The sequence below is a fragment of the Buteo buteo genome, chromosome 5 (assembly GCF_964188355.1).
Source record: "Buteo buteo chromosome 5, bButBut1.hap1.1, whole genome shotgun sequence".
NCBI lineage: Eukaryota > Metazoa > Chordata > Aves > Accipitriformes > Accipitridae > Buteo > Buteo buteo.
In genome coordinates this window covers 24593961-24615882 of record NC_134175.1, presented here as the reverse complement: position 1 = coordinate 24615882, position 21922 = coordinate 24593961, and the positions used below count along the sequence as shown (strand labels likewise).

The 21922-nt window shown below is 40.2% G+C and overlaps 1 protein-coding gene across 1 annotated transcript; it reads left to right on the top strand.

Moving 5' to 3' along the window:
- Positions 1-3116: 3116 nt before the first annotated feature.
- Positions 3117-17736, top strand: CPO (carboxypeptidase O). Its single transcript, XM_075029284.1, has 11 exons — positions 3117-3293; positions 6535-6610; positions 7029-7153; positions 9714-9828; positions 10890-10991; positions 11788-11892; positions 12525-12635; positions 14359-14449; positions 15034-15236; positions 16191-16275; positions 17468-17736. Exons 1-11 carry the CDS (start codon positions 3214-3216, stop codon positions 17734-17736), a joined length of 1362 nt encoding a protein of 453 aa, XP_074885385.1. The 5' UTR covers positions 3117-3213.
- Positions 17737-21922: the final 4186 nt, after the last annotated feature.

The following is a 21922-nucleotide window of genomic DNA, read 5'->3' as shown; positions in this document are numbered from 1 at the left end:
CAAGTAAAGCTACAGTGATAACCAGAGGGTATAGAAGACTAGGATTTAAGGCACATTAGTCAGCATGCTATTGTATTGACCCTACTGAGTGATGATTCTGTCTTGGACGCACACTGTGAATTTTCTGCAGAGAAGGAGATTTACTGGAGGTTTATTTTCTCAGAATCAAGGTGATGATTTTAAAAAAATGTTGATCATGTTGAATACCATTTAGCTCTAGTTTGGCTTTTAGTTCAGATGGAGTCAGTGCAGGATTTAGCTGTGGAACTGGGAAAGCTTAACATGATGAACTGATGTTTGTGGGGACACACAATTGTGTAAATTTTTTGTCTTTTTAATAAGCATTTTGTCCTTGAAAGTTACATGCAGCTCAGCAGGAAATCTGGGTGCAGGCAGCTACCAGGATCAAACTCACCACTATATGATAGTTGTTTAAAACATGTGGTATGCTTCAGTATGGAATCTTTAAACAACAGTTCTAGCTTGCAGCTATTGCTACACAGACTGTATGCAGGTAAGTCACAAATAGCTGAGCATATGTGTGGTGCAAGGTTAAAACAATAACAAGCAGGTCGAATCATTCAAACACTGGAAATCACTTTGACTCCAGGCCAAAAGCTTAGCTTGAGATGATATCAGTATGGGATAAAAAGAGGATAAACTAACAGGCTTAGCAGCCAGCTTGTTGGAGTCAGCATATAGTATCTATACTTCCAGCAGGAGAGCAGATGGTCATATATTTAAGGAAGCACCAGACAGGGAGTCAGGAGATCTGAATTCTATTCCTGGCTCTGCAGCAGTGCTCCTATGTCACCTTGGGGAGTCACTTTTCCCCCCTTTTTTCTTAATCTTTTAAGTAGTGGAAATAATATTTGCTTGTCTCACAGGGCAGTTGAGAGGCTAAACTGATGCTGAAAAAATGCTCTGAAGCTCTAAGAAGAACGTATGGAAGAACGGCAAAGTAAACTTGTTTGGAAGAAAGGACACCACATGGTTTCATATGGCATGTTTGTGCCATATGTTTACGACCTTTCCTCTCCCCAGACTGTCCCATGCCTTTTTGCACAGTTTTCAAGGAGGGAATAAATGGATTAAGCTGCCTTCCACATTTGCTAGAAAGATAAGCAGCTGCCAGTAAGAACCTGACCAAAGAACTGACTTTATTACTGAGAGAGACATTATTTATGCCCAAGAGGGCAACAGGCTTGTTGAAGTTAACTGTTTGTCCCAAGATATTTTTGCATTGGTAGCAGAATAATGTCTCCAATGGCTCTTATTCTGAATTCAGCAATGCTGCTTGCGAGCTGAATGTTAAGTACATACTTAAGTATTTTCTTTCATGAACAAATCTTTTGCTGAAGTCCCAAAACAAGTCAATTTTTTAAATCAGTGAGAAAAGTCCGTGATTATTTGTACAGGACTTTCATCTAAAGCCCATTAAAATCAACTAGACTTCAAAGGAATTTGAATCAAAGACTTAGCAAGCAACTGTCATTTCTTCTGAATCCTATGCCCATTAAACAAAATGACCCTATCTATCTTCATAACTATTTGGAATCACAGGAGTAATGTTTTCACCACAGAATAAATAGCTTCTGCTTTCAGCATAGAGGGGTAAGCTTTGGGCTTGAGTTGAACTTTAGTGCATATCATGATTTGCTCCATTTGTGCATATCTTTTTTTGCAAGAGAAAAAAAAAAAGTTGAAGCCTTTTGTTTTTTTCTCTATGACTCCATTTCTCTTGTTCCTAGATTCTGAGTCCCTGTCAAGGGATTGAACCCCAGTTCAAAGCCAGCTCCGGTAAAAGGGCACAGACAACACTGCAGAAGACTTCAAAACATTAGTCCACCTCATAGCAGTGGTGGAGACAAAGGAAGCAAACCCAAAGATTATCTGAGCAGATGTCCTGAGTGTCAATATGGAATATGGTCTGCCAACATGAGTTTGTTTTTCTGATTCCTCACAAATGGAGCTGCCTCTAATCCTGTAAACTGGACTTCCTTCAGTTCTTCTGGAAGTCACTGTGGGTTGGATATCTACGTGGAGGGAAATATTCACCATTTTCAGGTTCAGGAAATTGAGCAGGTTAAACTGGCAATAAAATGGGAAGGGTCTGGTGTGATTTATGAAGGACATATTCTTTTGCATGCAGCCTGGTTTTGTGAGAACACACTTTTGAGTTAAGCTGTTCCTCTTTTATACTGGGACAGTTCTGCTGCCTGTTTCCTTGATGACAGCCTTGGTAGTACTGTAAGTGGAACTCATACTTCACTGAGAAAGATTTACAAAGATACTATAATTACAGTTAATGTCCATTGCATGTGTACACAAACAAACTGACTTACTGGACTCTCTTCACCGCAAATGCATGCAGTTTTCTGCATTGAATCACCATGGGATAGCTTTAGTCCAAGAGAGAAGCTGAGATTTCTGAAGAAATGTGTTATATGTCTAACTGTAGTCTATGAAGGAAGGAATTCAACTGTTTACTCTCAATATATGAACTAAGCAAGAGATTAAATATTTCAGATAGTAACCAGCCCACTGTTTTGAGTATATAACAAAAACACTCTTTATGACAGTGTAAAGTTGATAGTCTGTGGCCAGATACTGATCTGGTCCAACTGAAACTGGTTTAGATGAGACTCTGATGTCCCCATCTTTTCCTTTCACAGGAATGTTGGTTGTTTCTTTCATGTCCTTTTTTTGGCTAGGCAAGTGACAGAATTAAAGTTAAGAGGTCAAAGAAGTGCTCCACAAAGGCACAAACACAGGAAGGAAGAGAGCAAGGATGGAGCTTGTTTTACCACTGTTCTCTTGTTCTTCCCATCCCTCTGATTTTTATAAGCTAACCTTCAACTAGTTGCTGTGGACCTTGCAGATAACACTTTCTCCAATGACTACCAACTTTGTCACATAACATTTTCAAATATTTTAAGGTGACATAGAAAAATCTTCTTACTTCTCAGAAGAAGTGCTTCAGTGAGAATATTGCTATTTTTATGTGTTTGTGTTTTGGGGTGTGGAAGAGAGCTTGGAGAATTAAGAAAAAGTAGAACTATTTAAAAGTGAAGTTAATGATTCAACAAGGGCAAGTTCCCTTCCAGAATAAGTCTGGTTATATATTATAATTGTACAAATAAAGTGTTCAGTCCAGGCCTATTCTCCTCCTCTCCAGTGCTGCACTGTTGGGGCTGGGTTCTTTGCACAAAGATGTGGCTTTTTCTTGGGATCATCTTTTCTCTGGGGGTGCTAATTCCTGGAAAACACAGCTTGAAACTGCAATATGACAGGTGAGTGTGAATGGGGTATCATTAAGAATTGTGCAGTGAAATTCCCAGGAACTGTGTAAGAAGAGTAATAACAATTATGAACTGAAAACCTGGAGATAGGGTTACTAAGCTATAAGCTTTGTAAGGTTTGGAAAGAAAAAATAAAGATGGGAAATGAAGAAAGAGTGAACCAAATCCAAGCCAACAAAGATATGGCTGCAGCCAAAGGAGACACAGAATGCTGCTCAAATGTACCTCAGGATGCTCTGCTTCCATTAGCTGAAATTCATTTGGCTTAGCCTCTTTCATAATGAACTTTGAAATCAGATGCTGCAGAAATAAAATGCCTTTTCTGAGTATAAAGTGGGGGGGATGACTGAGCAAAATTATATCCATTAATAAAAGACAGCTGAGATTATGTGAAAAGATGGTGTCTCAAAAGCAGCTCAGATACTGAACCCCTGCTGGAAATCTGTAACAATAACAAAAAAAGCTAATGGAGTTGGTCCAGACAATCTTCACCCCAAGGTGTTCAGAGAATGAGATTATCACATTTTTATTACTGACTAATGTTTTCAAAAAGTATGAAATGTCTAGTTTTGCTGTATTCTCCACTCTCAGTTCTGCTTCGTAAGAAAATGAGTGATATAAAATTATGCTGTTTGCCTATCTATCTAAACTATTTTGTTTCATTCACCCACAACTTTACAAGGAATGAGAAGTCACTCTGCCTTTACAGCAGTTGGGATTTGCAGGAGGGGCACAAAAATAGTGTGGAGGCCAGCTATCCACATACAAGTTTATACATGGAATTTTCTAAAGTAAACAGAGAAAATAGACCAGTGCTGAATGCCTCTAGGCTAATTATATCCCAAGAATACAGCTTTAAAAAGGAGAGAAAACCAAGTAATACGTACTGCAAGTAAGTTCCTTCATAGTATACCCATTCAACAACTCTCCTGGCAAAGCATACAGAGTCACTGCTTCTGTCTTTAAAATGTGTTATTTCCCTTGGATAATATTTAGTCTTTAGATTTGTATCAGAGATGCAGTCAGAACCTGTCGATTTCACTGAACAGAATTCAACAGATCCTTGGTTAGGTAGCGTTCATTTTTGTTTCTAATTGCTGTCCAGGACTGAACCTGTTGAGTACTTGCATGGGATTTAAAAACACACTTAACTGAATGGTCAGTGTGACTTCGGGTGGGCAGTACCTGCACAAAGATGAAATGACTAGTAAAGCCCATTTTCACTGTCAATTGTTCTGTTCAACAACTTAAATGAAACATCCAATCTATGAGCATCCAAGGAAACACAGCTTGTGCTGAGAACAGTCCTTTAATTTGGTAAGAAAACTTAACTGTAGCATTTAAAAACCTGATGTTCTCATGTGGTCACATGGGCTGACTTTGCACTTCTCAACTGAGAATCCTAGTCCATAATCATAAACAAGTGTGTGCTTTCTAATCTTAGTTTACTATTAAAAATGATTTGTCTCCACACTGGCTATTGTAAAAGGTTTATCAGTAAATAAGAGCTGGCCATCTGGCAGCAATCTGACTGTCTGGCATTTCTTTCATTTGGTGTAATTAAGACATAATGTCAATGAGGATAGAAAGATATTACAGGATATTGTTTCCCTTCCTGATAGACAAAGAGCAAAGCAAGCCCAGGCATTTAGAGAGAATAAACTCTGAACTGCAGCTGAGATGTTTATTCTCCTAGCAAAGATGTTTATCCTGCATCTACAAGGTTTATTACAAAGATATGGCTGTTGTACCAAATAGTTAGCAATGCAAATGTATTCATTTTGCCCCATAGATGAGGGTCCTATATGCTAACAGCGTCTCCTGAACCAGCAGTAAACAGCCCATTTCAACTATCAAGTTCTACATTCCTCTAACAGCCAAGGTGATATTTTCAAGAGAGATGTAAAAAAAACAAAATCCCCCTATTTTTCAGTGGATAATGTGAATGAACAGTGAATTCTATTTGCATGTATATTAAACTGATAATTGTACATTTCTGTATGGAAGCACAAATGATAACAGTTGCAGTTCAGATGATGGGAGTGTGTTATAATGACCATGGCTTTAATAAAAAGCCATGTAAGGATTTTGCAACAAGAATTTCTGTTACAAAAGCTTTAAAAGTAAAATGTTCTTCTTTTGTACTTGTCCTGTAAAGGTTCCAAGGCCCACTGAAGTCACTGAAGGAGACTGTGAAGCAGTAGTTATTAGTTACTAACAAATACGAACATTTCTCAGGTTCCCCATAGTATCACATCAGTAGCAGGTAGCTGTTATCTCACCTTTGAGTAATGTAATGTATGTAGTCGTCAAAATCCACTCCTCATTATGAAACTCTTTCATTAGAAATGTCACGCTTGCTATCAGTCCTGGAAAGTTGATCTGAACGATCACTGAAAAAATATTAGAAAAATAATTACAAAGGGTTTTTTAATAGAACATACAGATTTGCTTTTTCTGCATTTCCAACCATTTTAATTTGTTCTTTGTAAACTTTCGATATTTTTTTCAATTAAGCCTGTAGTAGATGAAAGTTTCATAGAACCTCATGAAAACACATACTCAGACACTGGACCTGTGTGTCTTTTCTAGAAATATAAAATGACAGATCCTGTACTAGAAATTTTTGTTTCCTGGGAATTCAGTAAGAATATACAATTCTGGAGACTGTACTATTCACTATTTGTGCAATAAATTGGCTATTCTCATGACAAGTGCTTTGTGAACATCTCAAGCTCTTAGCAATGTTCATTTATCATGGCGCTTTAATGTTTTTGCATGCTGAAGTAGATCAGCAAAGCACCAAGTCTATCTGGAATAATTGAATAAGTCCCAAACAGGAGGAAAAATCAGTGACATCTTATCAAATAAATAGTTTATTATATATTAGAATGATCTTGTTTTGGCCTTGGTCCTGCAAAGGCAGAAACATACACTAGGGCTCATGCAAGCAGTTGGCTTCAGTGAAGCTGGTATGGTGAATAAAGAATTGCCACTGGCAAGGAAGGAGAGTTAACCTAATGCTCTAGCAACAGAAAACTCACATTACTTAGTCCTATTTGTAGCTAAAACGTTCCAGGAATTCATCACTCAGACATGTTTTTATTGGAACAGCACTCAGTTACATGCTCTGTCTTCCTTCTACATAACAAAATATCTCCCTTTGACTTATGAAATCATGGATACTTTAACAGACATTAAAACTGATCTTGTTTCTTTGCTGAATTTCCAGGGATCAGGTTTTGCATATTGTGCCAGAAACATTTCAGCAAGTCCAGCATCTTCAGCATCTTTGCAGCAGTTTACTGGTGAGTAAGAATAACCATGTGTGCCCAAAAAGCAGAGTGAGGTCTTGGGCTGTAAAATTTGCATGTAACTTTGGACAGGAATGAAGGTTAAAGTAAACTTGAAAAAGTGTTACCTAGCTTTTTTTCCTTAGTGTAGGGTGGAGTTGCCCTTCCACTACCTGAAGAAATTTGTGGGAAGAAGTTAGTTTCCTTTCATGGCTCTGTGAAGGTGCTGCTCCTTACCAGTGGTGCCCGAGTCAATGGAAACACTAACCCTGTTCTGCATGCTCTATGAACAGATGGCTGGAGAATAGTTAAGAGGAGAATTTGAAGGAAAACTTCTTCCATTTATTGATATGCAGCTACTCTATCTTAAATATATTTTCTCATTCTGAAAACAGAGCTTGATTTGTGCATTTCTTTCTTCTCCTCTGCACAGCTGGATTTGTGGAAGCCCCTGCTGCCTGAAGACATCTGGGCTGGAGAAGACCTGCACATAAGGGTCCCAGCCCCTTTGGTGCAGGAGGTGAAAGACAGCTTAGATCAGCATATGATCTCTTACAAGTACAACCTCTGATTTCCTGATGGGAAGGGCTGGCTTTAACAATCTTCCTTGCTATCACAAAAGGACCTAGCCCTTTCCAATGAACAGTCAGCAAGTACTGATGATAGGATCCAACCTTTGTTCCAAGTGCCTCCAACTTACCTTGACCTGCCCAATGCACAGATGCTATATATATCTTAGAGTCTCAAAAGCACATTCCCCTATGCCCTGCTTATTCACCTTCCATCTAGCCTGGATTGTGAATTTGAAGCTGGGATCCAAGACAGCTCAATCTGTCTTGTTTCCTGCTGTTGACTTCTCAGCAGCAGAGGATGGCACTTGGATGTATGGCTCAGTTTTTTTAGTGTAAACTAAAGGAAGCCAAACTTGGTACAACCACTACTTATAGGAGCATGGTTTGCTCTTGGAAACCATGGATACTTGAACACAAGGTCCTCCCTATTTTGGACGGGCCAAAGGTTTAATTAGTGTGACTGCAGCGAAGCAGTCTCTGTAGCTCTGCTTTTCCTTCCCTGTCTTTCGTTGCTCCTCTGGTTTTGAGAAGAGCCCTTTCAAAATGAATATTCAGCCAGTTTCTTCAAAGCTGCAGTTTCCTACCCCTATCCCCTCCTCCCCTGCCAGGCTAGTAAGAATTTCCTGGCACCATCCAGCCAAACAGACATCCAAGCCTGGGACAAAAGTCCCTGTGGCAGGTCCCCACTGCGCACGCAATTGGGAGCCAGGAGCTGCAAATGGCTCATGATGCTTTATCACACCTACCCAGCCACACATCTTCACTAACTGCCACACTTCTACTTCCAACCAGAAGATCTAATCCAGATACAAAGAGTGTTTATAAAGCCAAATGGGATTAAATAAGATCTATTCCTCACACAGTTCCATTCCCATGTGTAACTGACTTTTTCAGGTAACCAGTAGCTAGCTATATTTCATATAAACAAACCTGTAGTCATTATCAGGGCTGGTGACAAATGGCCTATGGACATACACTGACATTTACCAATCCAAGATAAGTTAAAGGACAATTGGTGCCACTTCAAAGCTGTTTAGAGTTAAAGCTGATCTTGACATCCTGCATCTTGCCTGACAAATTTTTTTTAGTAAGTGTGATGCCCTGACAACCAGAGATGAAGAGAGATGAGGTGGGAGCCAGTACAAATGATCTAGCATCAGGTTTAGATATTCAGGACTTAGACAACATTCCAGAAGATATTTAACCTCTTCTTCATGTCAAGGCTCTTAATTTTCTAATAGTTTCAACTGTTTCTAGTGGAAATTTAAAGACTAAACTGAAGGTAGCAGCTTAATCTTTTTTTTTTTTTTTTTTTTTTTTTTTTATTTCCCCCCTGGATTGGGGCCAGAACTGTTTCCACCTTGTGTAGGGTCCTAAAGAAAGAGGTGGGTAATTTAATAGTCAAGCTGAAATTCTGGCTTTGTATTGAAAAGGGGTTGAGATGAGTACGGCAATGTTAGAGTTAAAGTTCCTATAAAATTCAAAGCAGGAACCACCTTTTAGAAGGCAGTTGACATGCAAGGAAGGTAACATGACAGTTAGGTATATAATGATAGAGACATAAATGACAAATTATAATCAGGACATCAATATTCTGACTGTGTCAGACTCTGGGTTTTCAATTCTCCAGAGCTCTGATAAGGCATTTTGCATGTGTGGTTTCAGTTCATGGGAATTTGCACTGCCTGAATTTTAGTTTGAAGTTCAGATGTGAATAAACATCAAAGCTCAGAGTGAAAGTCAGCTGTAACTACTCTTAAAAGTTTCTTATGTGCAGTTTCCAGAAATGCCGATCAGTGCTACTGTCAGCAGAATAGCCTATTAGCACTTTCAGCATTTGAAATCAACAACGTTTAAGCTACCTTTGCAATTGTCTTATCACAAGAGTTTACAATGAGCACAGATTTGTAACAGTGTCACAAGGGGCTGATTGCAGTGAGAAAGCATAGTGCATGTCCAAAGTCCTCTGAAGCCAAGGAAAAGGTTGTATTGACTCCCTTGATCATGGAATCACTCCTGTGCTATACTCATTTCTGAACTAATTTGTGGCTAAAAAGCAAGAAGAGCTTTTTGGAGGAAAGAGGGGTTTTGTTCTGATGTTTTGTGAATTGCAATAAATACTTCTGTGAAGCCTTTGCAAATTGAAAATGTCTCCATAAAATATGGTGAAACCCTAATCTTGAATTTTTCACTTTTCCCTCTTTTTCCTAAAATGTGTTATTTTAAAGTTTTGCCCAGAAGTAGAAGTGGTAAAGAAAAGAAAGATATTAAACATTTTTTTGTAGAAAGTTGTCAATCTTTAAAAAAAAAAAACTGGGAAAATTATTATTTTATTGTTAAAACCCAGTGAAACTCTCAGTACTTTGAACTTTCTCTTACATGGAAGTAACCATTAAGTTGATGGTGATGAATTTGCCAGGTAGCCCACAAGAGAAGAGGCTAAATCCTTTCATTTGTTGATATAAGCAATGTACACACCATGATAGTTCTGCAGCAATTGTTAGGGATTGTTTTCTTTTCTACCTCTCCCTTTCCTCTCCCCTCAGAGTCCTAATATCTGATGTGCAGGAACTTGTGGATCAGAGCATGCGAAGGGAGAGGACCAGCCACACGCAGGTCCCAGAAGATTACGTCTACACCCAGTATCATCCAATGGAAGAGGTAAAGAGAAACCTAAATCTGCTTGCTTTCTTTGTTGCTGCTATTTTGTAAATGCCACAGCAAGCAACTCTGTGCTTGCAGAAAGCTCAGCTGAAGTCAGTGGAGCTCCTTCTGGCTTTCTTCTTTGCAGAATCAGTCCTTAGCATTTGACTAGAATCTTGGCCTGGTTGAATTGAACATGAATTTGCCGTTGATTTTGATTAAATCCTCAATTCCTCCCTGACCAAAGCCTAAATGCTCTGCATGAAGCAGCCATATTGTTTTGCAGATAATATTCTGGGGTTCAGTTGATTGGTTTGCTACCTCTCTACCTTATTATGCTTTATCACTATCTCTGGTATTTATTCATTTAACCCCCAGTATGTTTGAGGCTGAGCCAAAGGTGAAGTGCAATGACTATTGTGGTCTCTGGAATCCCAATGAGGAAGAAGAGGTGAACAGTGGCAGACCTGTAGAAAGAATTAATTTAAGGACAGGGTTTTGACCCTTCAGGAGAGAATAATGCCATGAGGGTGGGTAGTGAAGACTTCTTGGTGCTATGTTTCACAGACCAGTGGGTAAGCCTGGATAAAGGCAGAGCATGGTGGTATTCTTCCTCCTAGCCACATAATAAGAGTCACAGAACAGAGTTAATCCTCATGTGTATTTTGTTTGAGCTACCCATTGGGGATGACTGCTGCTGGACTCAGATGTAGAAAATCAGTACTGATAGGGAAGAGACTGTAATACCGTTTTGAAGATTTGATGGCGTGGCTCCATGTCTGGTGAAGTCAACAGAAAGATGCCCAATAGGATGGGCATGTTGAATGAGATCCAGAATAGAGTATCAGTGTTGTATTGCAGTGATGTTATCTTTTAACACCCAGCAAGATACAACCATGTCTTTGCTCAGAGGCAAGTGAAAGGCCTTCCATGAGTGTTAAGTGATATCACAGATTGAAATAAGCTCTGAGGAAAACATTGCTTGTCTAAGCAAAAGAAAATAGTTTAATCTGGAAATGGAGGTGGGAAAGAAAAGGAAACTCCCACTTTGGACCAAGGATTCTCTGTGACTACTTTAGATTTATCAATGGATGACTCAGATCCAGAAAAGCAACAGCAAGCTGGTGACTCAGCACTACCTGGGGAAGACAATTGAGAATCGAACAATGTATTATCTGCAGGTAAGAGAGGAATTTTCTTAAAATGAATAAAAGGCACAAAAAAGTACACAGGAGAAGACAGGATTCAGATCTTTCCTAAGACAGTGCTCATCCCAATTCACTGAAATAACAGGAGATGGTTTTACTCTACAGTACAGTAAGATTTGCCAACTTTCATATACACTATCACCATAACCTTGCTATTGTTATTATGCAGTGAAAACAACAAATTTAGCTGAAGTCTTGTTTAGAATTACAAATCAAGCTAAAACTAGCTTGGCAACAGCTGTGTGTGAGGATAAAGACTTTTGATTTTTTGTTTTTTATTACTTTTTACAGCATATACCCTTTCTGCTAGGAGTATTCCATGACATTTTTTATCAGATGCTCTAGTAAAAACCATATTCTTAACAATTGGGTTAGTTATTGTCTAATCTGTTCCTATCATTGAGTAAAATTAGATTCCCTGCCTTTTTGTGCTTCCCCTTCTAAAAAGAAAGAATCTCAAAGTGAGAACAACCAGTCCTGCGAATGACTAATATAAATGAAAAAGAAGCTGTTTTATTGACACTCCTGCTCAACAGACACTTTAAAACTCTTGCCCTGCAATACTACAGTGATGGGGTGATTAGGAAAGAGAGCTTGTCATAATGATATCTGTAATAATAATAATAATAATAATAATAATAATAATAATAATAATAATCTCAGATGGCTCAATGGCATATCAAGGCACATCCTTTTCTTTCTGTATTATGCTAGGCTATTTTATTGTAATGTAACAGTTTTCCAAACGATCATTTTTACACTCTCCCAGATCAGTCAACCATCAGATAAAACCAAAAAGATCATTTGGATGGACTGTGGGATTCATGCCAGAGAATGGATCTCTCCAGCCTTCTGCCAGTGGTTTGTGAAAGAAGTGAGTCCTCACTTTTCCACTTAAGATAATAAAAAAACCCCATATCGCTTTAGATACTTCAGTTCTCTTCTCTACCATGGTGCCAAGAATTATGCTTTTTCTATTAAAATATGATTTTCAAAATTAGTGCATAGTACAGATACCTGTGGAGGCCTAAGTCCAAATCACAGTTTGAGATGAGATACGGGACAATATTTGTTAGCGCATTGTTTCCTCCACCTGAACTGATTCCAAAGCCACTGAACTTGATAGCAATCTCTCCATTTTCCACAGTGCCTTTTGAATCAAGCCTCTCTGCATCACAAAGCCACAGTGGCCCTGGAATACAGCAACCCTAAGATATGGTATAGCGATATTCCACATGTACTGGAAGTACATGGCGCACAGATATGCTATCATGTAGCTTTCATACCTGCAAGACTGTGTACGTATGAAATACGCTGTAACTGGATACACTGTCACTTTGTTAATGGCAAAAGGTAGATACCTCAACATATCTGGGGATCAACTAGATCTTAGATACCATGGTGATATCCAGGAGTGAGCGATTCCCTGATGATAGTTCTAAACTAGCTCTTTCCAGCGATTACCACTAGATTCTCTGCTCAGTTCTCGGTATTTTTTCTTTTCAGATTCTTCAAAATTACAAATCTGACCCAAGGATAAGCAGATTTCTGAAGAATTTGGACCTCTACATCTTGCCAGTCCTCAATATTGATGGCTACATCTATTCCTGGGAAAAAGTAAGTAGTGAAAATCCAGGAACAAGATTGAAAATTAGATATACACAGCATGTTTGGTTAATTTTAGGTACAATCATAGCAATTATATTTGAACAGAGAACAGTGACAGAATCATTACTCACACAAATCCTCTCATGGCAGAGAGATTTTGTTTCTTCTGGTAAATCTGCAGTCACTTGAGATTACAGGGCTAAAAATTCCTGGCAAGTGTTATGAGCCTTGGGAAGAGAGAAGGACAAAACCACAGGATCAATTGCTTTTGGGTTTCTGGGGATGAACTTACTTCCCTGCTAACAGCTCAAGTCTTGGTTGATGGCCTTAAGCATATCCAGACGAGTCAGTTATTCTTCGCAAGAGGTCCCAACTGGCAGATAGGTCTAAGCACCTTTGCAGCATGGGACAAGAGGAGAATTGGTCAAATATTGGGCTATTTGGTTTTGAAATAGGTGCGCCCTCCCAAATAATCTTCCTTTTGTGATATGGAGGATAATGCAAAATGTTGGTCTTCAGCAACTCTCATCATGCTTCCAGGCTCCTGAGCCCAGTTGAAACACCTTTTAATGCAGGACCTCAGCATGGCCCAACAGGCTCAGCCTACCACCATGTGGATCCTGCTGTCTCCCAGCTTGTTCCCTGGCAGTTTTGGGGCTGTGCTGGGTTTGGCTGAGATACGAGTTAGTTTTCTTTGTAGTAGCTAGTATGGGGCTATGTTTTGGATTTTATAGGGAGTCAAGGCCTTTTCTGCTCCTCACCCCACCCCACCAGCGAGTAGGCTGGGGGTGCACAAGAAGCTGGGAGGGGACACAGTCAGGACAGCTGACCCCAACTGACCGAAGGGATATTCCATACCATACGACATCATGCTCAGTATATAAAGCTGGGGGAAGAAGAAGGAAGGGGGGGACGTTTGGAGTGATGGCGTTTGTCTTCCCAAGTAACTGTTACATGTGATGGAGCCCTGCTTTCCTGGAGATGGCTGAACACCTGCCTGCCAATGGGGAGTAGTGAATGAATTCCTTGTTTTGCTTTGCTTGCATGCATGGCTTTTGCTTTACCTAGTAAACTGTCTTTATCTCAACCCATGAGTTTTCTCACTTTTACCCTTCCTATTCTCTTCCCCATCTCACTGGGGAGAGTGAGTGAGTGGCTGTGTGGGGCTTAGTTGCCAGCTGGGGTTAAAGCACGACAGGGACATACCACACATTGCACTTTGATGGACACGTAATTCAGCTGGGAAGCTCATATAGGCAGTGTAGCGAGGTCTGCAGAGAACCAAGTATAGCAGTGAGTATAGCAGGGAACCAAGAAGCAGCAGCAAGATTAGCTGACGAAAAAAGCAGTCATCTTCTTGAATCTGAAACAAACATAGGTTCAGCTATTGTCTCTTGGACACAGAGGTATCCCTTACAATGCCAAGCTTTTATTAGGAGTGCAACACTGCATGGAAGCAGTTGAGTACTACAGAAAAAGCATACTCTTTTTTAAAGTTCAGGAGGCTCATTTCAAGGTGCATGCAGGCTTGTGGAAGATGACGGCCTGGCTGCAGTAGATAAAATGTTCTATCACTAAGCTTTATCACCCTTGCATGCAGACTTGCACTCTTACAATGCAGGAGTTACTCAGAATGCAGAGGTCTAAAATAAAGGATTCTTTACACTGTACTATCACTAGGTCCTATGGATCACTGAGCTGTTATCACGTAACTGAAGTTACTTTTGTTTAGGATCGTTTGTGGAGGAAAAATCGTTCTCCACATATGAATGGCACCTGCTATGGGACAGACCTGAACCGAAACTTCAATTCCTCCTGGGGCAGTAAGTTCCAAGTATTTCAGATCAGCAACGCAAATGTAAAGAAAGAGTAATAACTAGTCTCTGAAATAAGATGAAGTCCTGTAAGAAAGGCATACTCATCTTGTTGTCACCAAGACATATGTAAAAATAAAAACATGGTCTGTAAAAATATTAAGTCATTGACTTTCAACCGGCATTTATTTCTGTGAGCAGAAAATTGCTGCTTATATAACTATTCCTCTAATTCACTGCAGGAGCAAGCATCAGCTCTAGGCAGTAATGCTAGGAGTTAGTTACTTAACAGCCAGTATTTGTGTTTGCCACATATTTCAAGGAGCCTCCAAAGTTTCCCTGGCAGGTGGTACACTGTGGTGGTGTCAGAGTGTTTTTGTTGCAGCCAGCCTGTAAATGTGCGTCAAATATTTCAGTCTTGTAGCAAAATTTAGTTGCTACCAACAGAGTAAAATGTTAAAGTCCCACTGAGCTGTCTAGTCTCCCTGCCCACATAAACACACACCTTAACACTCCAAGGTAAATTTCCCTGTTCCCTCTGAACTGGCATTTATATGTCTCTCCTTTGATTCACTTTTTGTATTCCTCTCCAGGTATTGGTGTTTCTTATAACTGCAGCAGTGAAATATTCTGTGGATCTGGACCAGAATCAGAGCCTGAGACAAGAGCTATGGCTCAGTTTATTGAAAGAAAGAAGAGTGACATTTTGTGCTATTTAACAATTCACTCCTACGGACAGTACATCCTCACTCCATATGGTTCCACAACTAAACCTCCAAGTAACAGTGAAGAACTGGTAGGGCAAAACATTCATCTTCTACACTTGTAGAGAACAAGTACAGGCAGTAGCATGTGGCACAACTCTATTTGCCCTCTTGCGTCTCCTTCAGAGGAGCTGGACATATTCAGGGGCTTGACTCCCAGAGTTACTGCTGCTCTGTGCAATATCAGCAAGGTTTATTTGCCTTAGAATTAATCCTAATCCTTCACCTTAAATCAGGAAAATTGAACTATTACAGATAGGGTTACTGCAATGCAAGGTAAGTGGAGAAGAGGACCAAGTCCTTGCTGCATACAAGAATGTGTTTGCACTTTAGGATGCCAGCACATTATACACACGATTGTCACGATTGTGTTCAGAAAGGGTATTCCAAATGTGCTCACTAGGAGAATGGGAGGCAAGTAGGCACCTACTTCTTAGTTACTTCTCCCCTCAGTTTCTGAGTGTTCTAATTTGAGTTCATTAACTTGTGTATTTATGAACATTCCAGTAGCTGGAGCACTAGTCAAGAGCATGAAGGACTTGGGTTCAGACTTCATATGAGTCATAGGAGAAGTCATTTAGTCTATCTATGGCTCAGTTTCTAAAGATGGTGGGATACAGAGTCTATGGCGATATAACAAGTGTAAGAGATCAGTCACTGCTGTAGTCAGTATCAGGATGCTATACAGCATAGACTCTAATTTTCCAAGATACAGCCCTCTAGCTTTACAACAAAGCAAATATCTTCTCTACCTAATTGCAGAGTAATTTTTAAAATTTCAACATAATTGGCATTAAAAAAAATCAAGAAAATTTGCCCAAATGTATGTAATGAGTTTCTCTAAAGTCCTGAACTAATAATATCAAAACTTAAAGCTCGTCATATGTAAATGTAAAGCTGAAAGAGACAAAAATTTTGGTCCACTCAAAATAATTGCCAAAGGTACTGGCACTGATGACAATGCTGTTCCTATTTTGGACTTACAGATGCATGTTGCAAAGAAAGCATCTGCTGCCCTGATGGGAAAGTATGGGACCAGATATGAAGTAGGATCAACCTCTTTAATTTTATGTAAGTTTCTTTATGTTTCCCTTTGATTGCTCTGTTTTTCAAAGAAGAGAGTCATTCTTGTGTCACAGGCATCAGTAAGTACTGTTTTGCTGAGTTTCCTCTTTGAGTAACATTTAATGGGCTGGTTCGGTGGAACATCTAAGCAACAGTCATTTGAATACAAGATAACACTGTATGTTATAAAGCTGACTGCAGGAAGGAAGGAAGGAATCATTGATCAGAAGCTAGTTCCTACATGAATTCCTTACAGATACATCACAGGGGACAGAAGGAGATTGGTGATAGATCATCCCGACCCTGCTAAGTCAGCAGCAAAACTCCTATTTGTCTTCACTGGAGTCAAGCAAAAATTAAAATCCCAATCAAGTCTATAGTTACTCCATCACATGGCAGCTGTTTGCAGTTCTGTGAGAAATATGTTGGTTTCAGCCTCGCTCCTAATAAACTGGATAGCCACATCATGAACACACCGTCATGGCTGATACTAGTTGATACCCTTTACGTAGAGGACTAGAGGGCCCTAGAAACTGCCTGGTAAACCCAATCTTTTCCCAGTAACCAATAAGTCACACTAGTCACTCAGAACAGTAAGTAGTTGGCTCCAATACCCATGCGGTTTTGCATATTCACTGTGCCAGTCCCCGAGTCACACAGGCACCTACTGCATGAGCAATGCGGTATAAGGTAACTTGTCCATGCCTAGGACTGCATTTTGCCAGGGTTTGTACTTATACCAAATAGATAAGAAAAAAGATCCATGAGGCAGATGAATAGTGATACAGGGAGTAGTCAGAAATTTTTCAGACTTGACCAAAAGTATGCTTAAAAACAAATATACAAAGAAATTCCAGGCAGTGCCAATGTAGGAAAGGAAGTACCGGAGCAGACAAATGGCCAATCCATCTTGTACCCCACAATAATCACAATAAAATGCTAAATACACATAATCCCTGGAAATCATCTCCTGTTATTGTACAATACCATCTTATGAAGGATTGTTTCACTTAGGAAACTCCATGGAAGCCTTTTCGTATAATTAAGAATTGCAGCACCTAGCTCTCCATGTCACAGTAATAAATGGTTACTGCTTAGTTCAGGGGTTCTGGTATAATCTTGCATTAACAATAGCAAGAAGTATTTTCAAAGAACCGTGCTTAATACATATATCTCCTGTCTATTTTTAAATTCACAGACAGTAACTCAGGCTCCTCACGGGACTGGGCTCACATGATTGGCATTCCTTTCTCCTACACATTTGAACTGCGAGACAAGGGTAGTCATGGATTTGTTCTACCCCCTGACCAGATCCAACCCACATGTGAGGAGACTATGTTGGCTGTGACAACTATCATAGACTACATTGATCAGAAGTACTTCCCAGGTGGGGCTGTGATGCTGACCTCTGGTAGCCTGGGCCTGAGCCTTTGCCTGAGTGTTGTACTTACATGGACTGTTTCTTAAAAATGACTTAGATAACCCAGCAAGAGACTCCCATGCAAAGTATAATGTCCCTTTGAAAAGACAAAATTACCTGAGCAGAGGAACTAAATGTCAAGTATTTCAATAAAGGCTCGTCCCATACAATACAAGCGTGCACTTTTGGTTTTGATAGCTATGTTTTAGGGAAGGAGGAAAAGAGTGAAGGACTGTGGCAATTTCCCAAGCTTCACTTGCTGGCTCTGCAAGAAGCCAGCTTGAGTACGCATGGGGGCAGAGCACTATTACTGCCTGGTTCTTGAGCATGTTTTCAGGGGCTCACCTGGGCCTGTGCAGCCCTTCCATCAACCACAGTCCTGCTCTGTCACAATTCTCCCCACTGCCTGACCCTGCTGACTCCTGGGTCTTGCTGGCATTAACAGTACGCCTGTGAGACTTAAATGTCCCCAGTTCCCACTACCGAAAATTGGATAGCTTCTTTGACATCCACCTTCCTTCCCTAAACTGCCACATTGGGATTTACCACAAAATACGGGGCCTCAAAAGCTGGTGAAAGGTCATAATCAGGCAACCATCAACAGCAGCCTGAAACAAGCTGAAGAGCTTGAGCTGGTGCAAGCATGTGGGGACAGACAAGAAATGTGGCCCTGTCACTTAGATGCAGTCAGATTAGTGAAGAGAGAAACTGCCCAAATCCTTCAAAAATACAGAAGGGAAAGGGAAAAGTAAGATGAGGATGGGGTGCTATTCCTACAGTGCAGACCAGAAAGTGATTTCTTTGCATCCTCAACTTCCAAAACTGTGTAACTGGTGGAGACAAATATTCTCCTAAAGTCAGACTCCTAAGGGATTTCATTACAGATGGTACGTAAAGAATGTCTATTTACAGAGAGATGCCTTTCTTTTACAAACCACCTTAATCCTTTGGGGCTGACTCTGCAGAAGGACTGGGACCCAGTTTTGTGGCTCTCCATCACTTGGGAGAGCCTGCAGGGATCTGCCTGGGATTCTCATGAGAAGCTGGAAGCTCAGTGGAGTGCCAGAGGAAAGGAAACATTCCAGCCCATTGAGCAGGGACTCTGCCTGAGCCACTTGAAAGGAAACACCTAGGAAAGAGCTTCTGTGTTGTTACGGTCAACACCAGAGGGTGCAGGGCATTCACTAAAATAGAGAAGACCTATTTTAACCTGTACTCTGTCTGGTTTTGAATCCAGGAGTCCCGCATCCCAGAAATATGTCCACCAGGCTTGGCTATTACAGATAATATGATAGACTTTTTTTTTTTTCCTGATAGAAAATTAAGAGTCCAGGGGGAAGGAAAAAAAAAAAAAGAAAAAAAAAAGACTTTGTATGAAATGTCTGATTTTCTTAGCAAATTTCAGGATTCCACTTGAAAATTGAAAGTGTTCTAACCAGAGATTTTCAACAAAGTATTTCCAACTTTGGGAAAGAGAATGCTTTTTTCCCCCTGACTGCTTGAAGGCTAGATCAAGAGCTTCTGCCAGAAAACTCACAGATAAAGGGCATTGAGAGCACTGAAATATTACTGTCCTCAAGTTATAAAGTACAGCAAGACTCAGTGACTTGACTAAGATCTCATAGAGGATCTGTGGCAGAACCTGGTAAATTCTTTTGTCCAATTCTCTTCCAATTTTGCCAAGAGAAGGATGCATATCACCTGACCATGGTACTGTTAAAAAAAAAAAAAAAAGGTAAAACCTTGCAATCATTTTTCCAAAGTACATCTTATTGTCATTTTGTCTGTACTATTAGTTGACAAATCTTAGCTCCTGTGTTCATTGTCCACAGATTATTACCAATTGGTGTAGCTAAATCTGTCTAACTCCTGCAGGTTCCCCAGAGCATAGTCCTTCCAGACCAATCACTCATTTACAGTAAGACCCGTCTGTTGCTGAGCTCTGTAGCAGAAGGTGTCACTAATTAGCACCTCTCCCTGCAGGAGCATCACTCCCCAAACTTATGTTTAGTTTAGGATGTGACTTGTAAGTCTTTATATTTGTATTTGTATATTGTGTCTTTGGAACTGTAAGAAACAAGACAAGTCCACCTGGCCCATGACTGCGAGATGTCTTTAAGCAAGTGGGGTTTGACCACGAGTGTTTCATAGCCATTTGCTGGCAAACGGCAGTAAAGCTCCCCAGTGCAACCCACAGCAGATGGCAGTGCCCTCTGGGGACTGATGCCCAAACACTTACTTTGCCAAAGCCAACCCAAGCTTGGGCTGCCACCAAGTGCTTTCCAAAACTAAACCATGACTACACTGGTACAAAAATGCTGCTGGCCAGGTCTTCTCTACTAGATTTAGAGACATTGCACAGCCTGAACACCTAGAACCAGAGAGGAAGGGAGCTGATTTTACTAATCTTGGGTATCTTTTAGTAAAATTGTTTACCACTACAAGATACAATCAGGTGTGTCCCAAAGTTAATTAGCAGGTTTCTGTGGACTGGCTCAGTCCCTCATAAGCTCCTCTTGTAAGAACCACCATCAGGCAGGGGAAGATGCCCCTGCAACTGGCACCTAGGCAGGGGGATGAGGGGAGATTTTGCCTCCAGCATTCCCAGCATTCAAGAATCATAGAAGCAGAGAGGAAGACTTCACCAGAAAAAAAATTAGGTATTTGGCAATAATCATTATCTAGAAGAATGTGTGCTGCTGTCAGCACACTGATCATGCCTGGGCTTACAGGTCCTTGGATCTGTCAGCAATGACTCACCCACTTTGCATAGTGAAACCACAAATGAAGGTTGTGTGGAAGGAGCACCTTGCCCTCATTGCCACTGCAGAACAGATGTCCTGCAATGAGTACTTACAGGTCCTTTTAGGAACTGCCATTGCACAAATAAGCCACAACCACTAAAAGGCCAAGGCTGCAGCAAATTGATCTTTACAAACATTATATGGGCTCTATATTTCATGCACCCGCCCAGTTTGCTGACTTCTCTATGTACCTCTTGTGCTTGTAGAAGAATGGTATGTATGGCTGACAAAAATCACTGCAGAGTGGGTGTATTTTATCAATCATGTTTTGCAAAGGAACTTTTAAAAGAAAAATACGGTATGGATGTCTCTGTTGAAACTCCCCTTACTTCATGAATCCATTGCCTGGCTTTCTCTGACCCTTGCCAGGTTTTGCTTTATGATGAAGTATGGAAAGAGCTGCATTCTGATTTCTTGCGTGTTAGCAGAAGCATATTATCCTACTGACACAACAGTGTGAATTTCAATTTACTCATGTGTAAACACATGCAAAACTAGAAGTTATTATGCAAAACTAAAAGATTCTTTTATTCATTGTTGTTTCTCCCCAATAATTTTACCAAGACCATGCCCCTTCCCTTTCTTTCTCACAGTTAAACACCCAAATCATGCTTGCTTTATTATATAATTAGTATTGTGAAGGATTAATTACTTTTGGTCATTCAGGTTACTGAATAAAAACAAGGGCATCCCAGTTCTGAGTAACAGTGTTCTATATTATCCTTGTTAACATTTTGTCTGTAATACAAAATTAAAGATTGAAGAAAGGGCCACCAGTAATCTCATTCTATTTCATGCAAGGAGCTCCTCTCTCTGTTAATTTCTCTTCCATGCTATGTTAATTTGATACAGTCCTCAGGCTCCTAACAAGTTAGCAACACTGCCCTCATTAAGGAAAGTGAAGATATCACGAGGGAACTATAATATTAAACGAAAGTGTGTAGCCTCATTTCTTAGAGCATCATATGACAGAAGAGCAAAAACCTACAGTTTTGAGGGGAGTGTGCAAAGCACCTTTGTCAGTTGACCTTTCTGGGGAAGCACTTGCAATGCAAGTTGTTACTTCCTGATAAACTACTTATGCTCCAGAAATCCACTCAAACATTATTCTTTTGTGCAGATTCTATTCCAAATGAAGAACTCTCAGACTTGAACATCTTAAACTGTGTATGAAAACTGAAAGCAGTCTTAACTGGAACAAACCTGCTCAGAAACACAAAAAGATGTCTCAGTGTGTTCCAGTCATTATCATAGATGGAAATGTATTGATTTATGACAGCTGAAGACTTAGCCATTTGTGTCCCAAATCCCCCTAGCCAAAACTCCCCTTTTTTCAAATTAGCTTGGGACCTACTTCAGACACAGAAGGGTCAGGATCTGAATGGAAATCAAAGTATCCTGAGCTGGTCTTGGGTTCCCTCAGCCTACA

What these genes read in the sequence shown, in the direction of transcription:
- CPO (XM_075029284.1), top strand. Translation starts at nt 3,214, where the DNA reads ATGTGGCTTTTTCTTGGGATCATCTTTTCTCTGGGGGTGCTAATTCCT. An exon ending in ATCTTTGCAGCAGTTTACTG is followed by an intron (nt 6,611 to 7,028) that starts GTGAGTAAGAAT and finishes TCCTCTGCACAG; the next exon opens with CTGGATTTGTGGAAGCCCCT. An exon ending in ACATCTATTCCTGGGAAAAA is followed by an intron (nt 12,636 to 14,358) that starts GTAAGTAGTGAA and finishes ACTTTTGTTTAG; the next exon opens with GATCGTTTGTGGAGGAAAAA.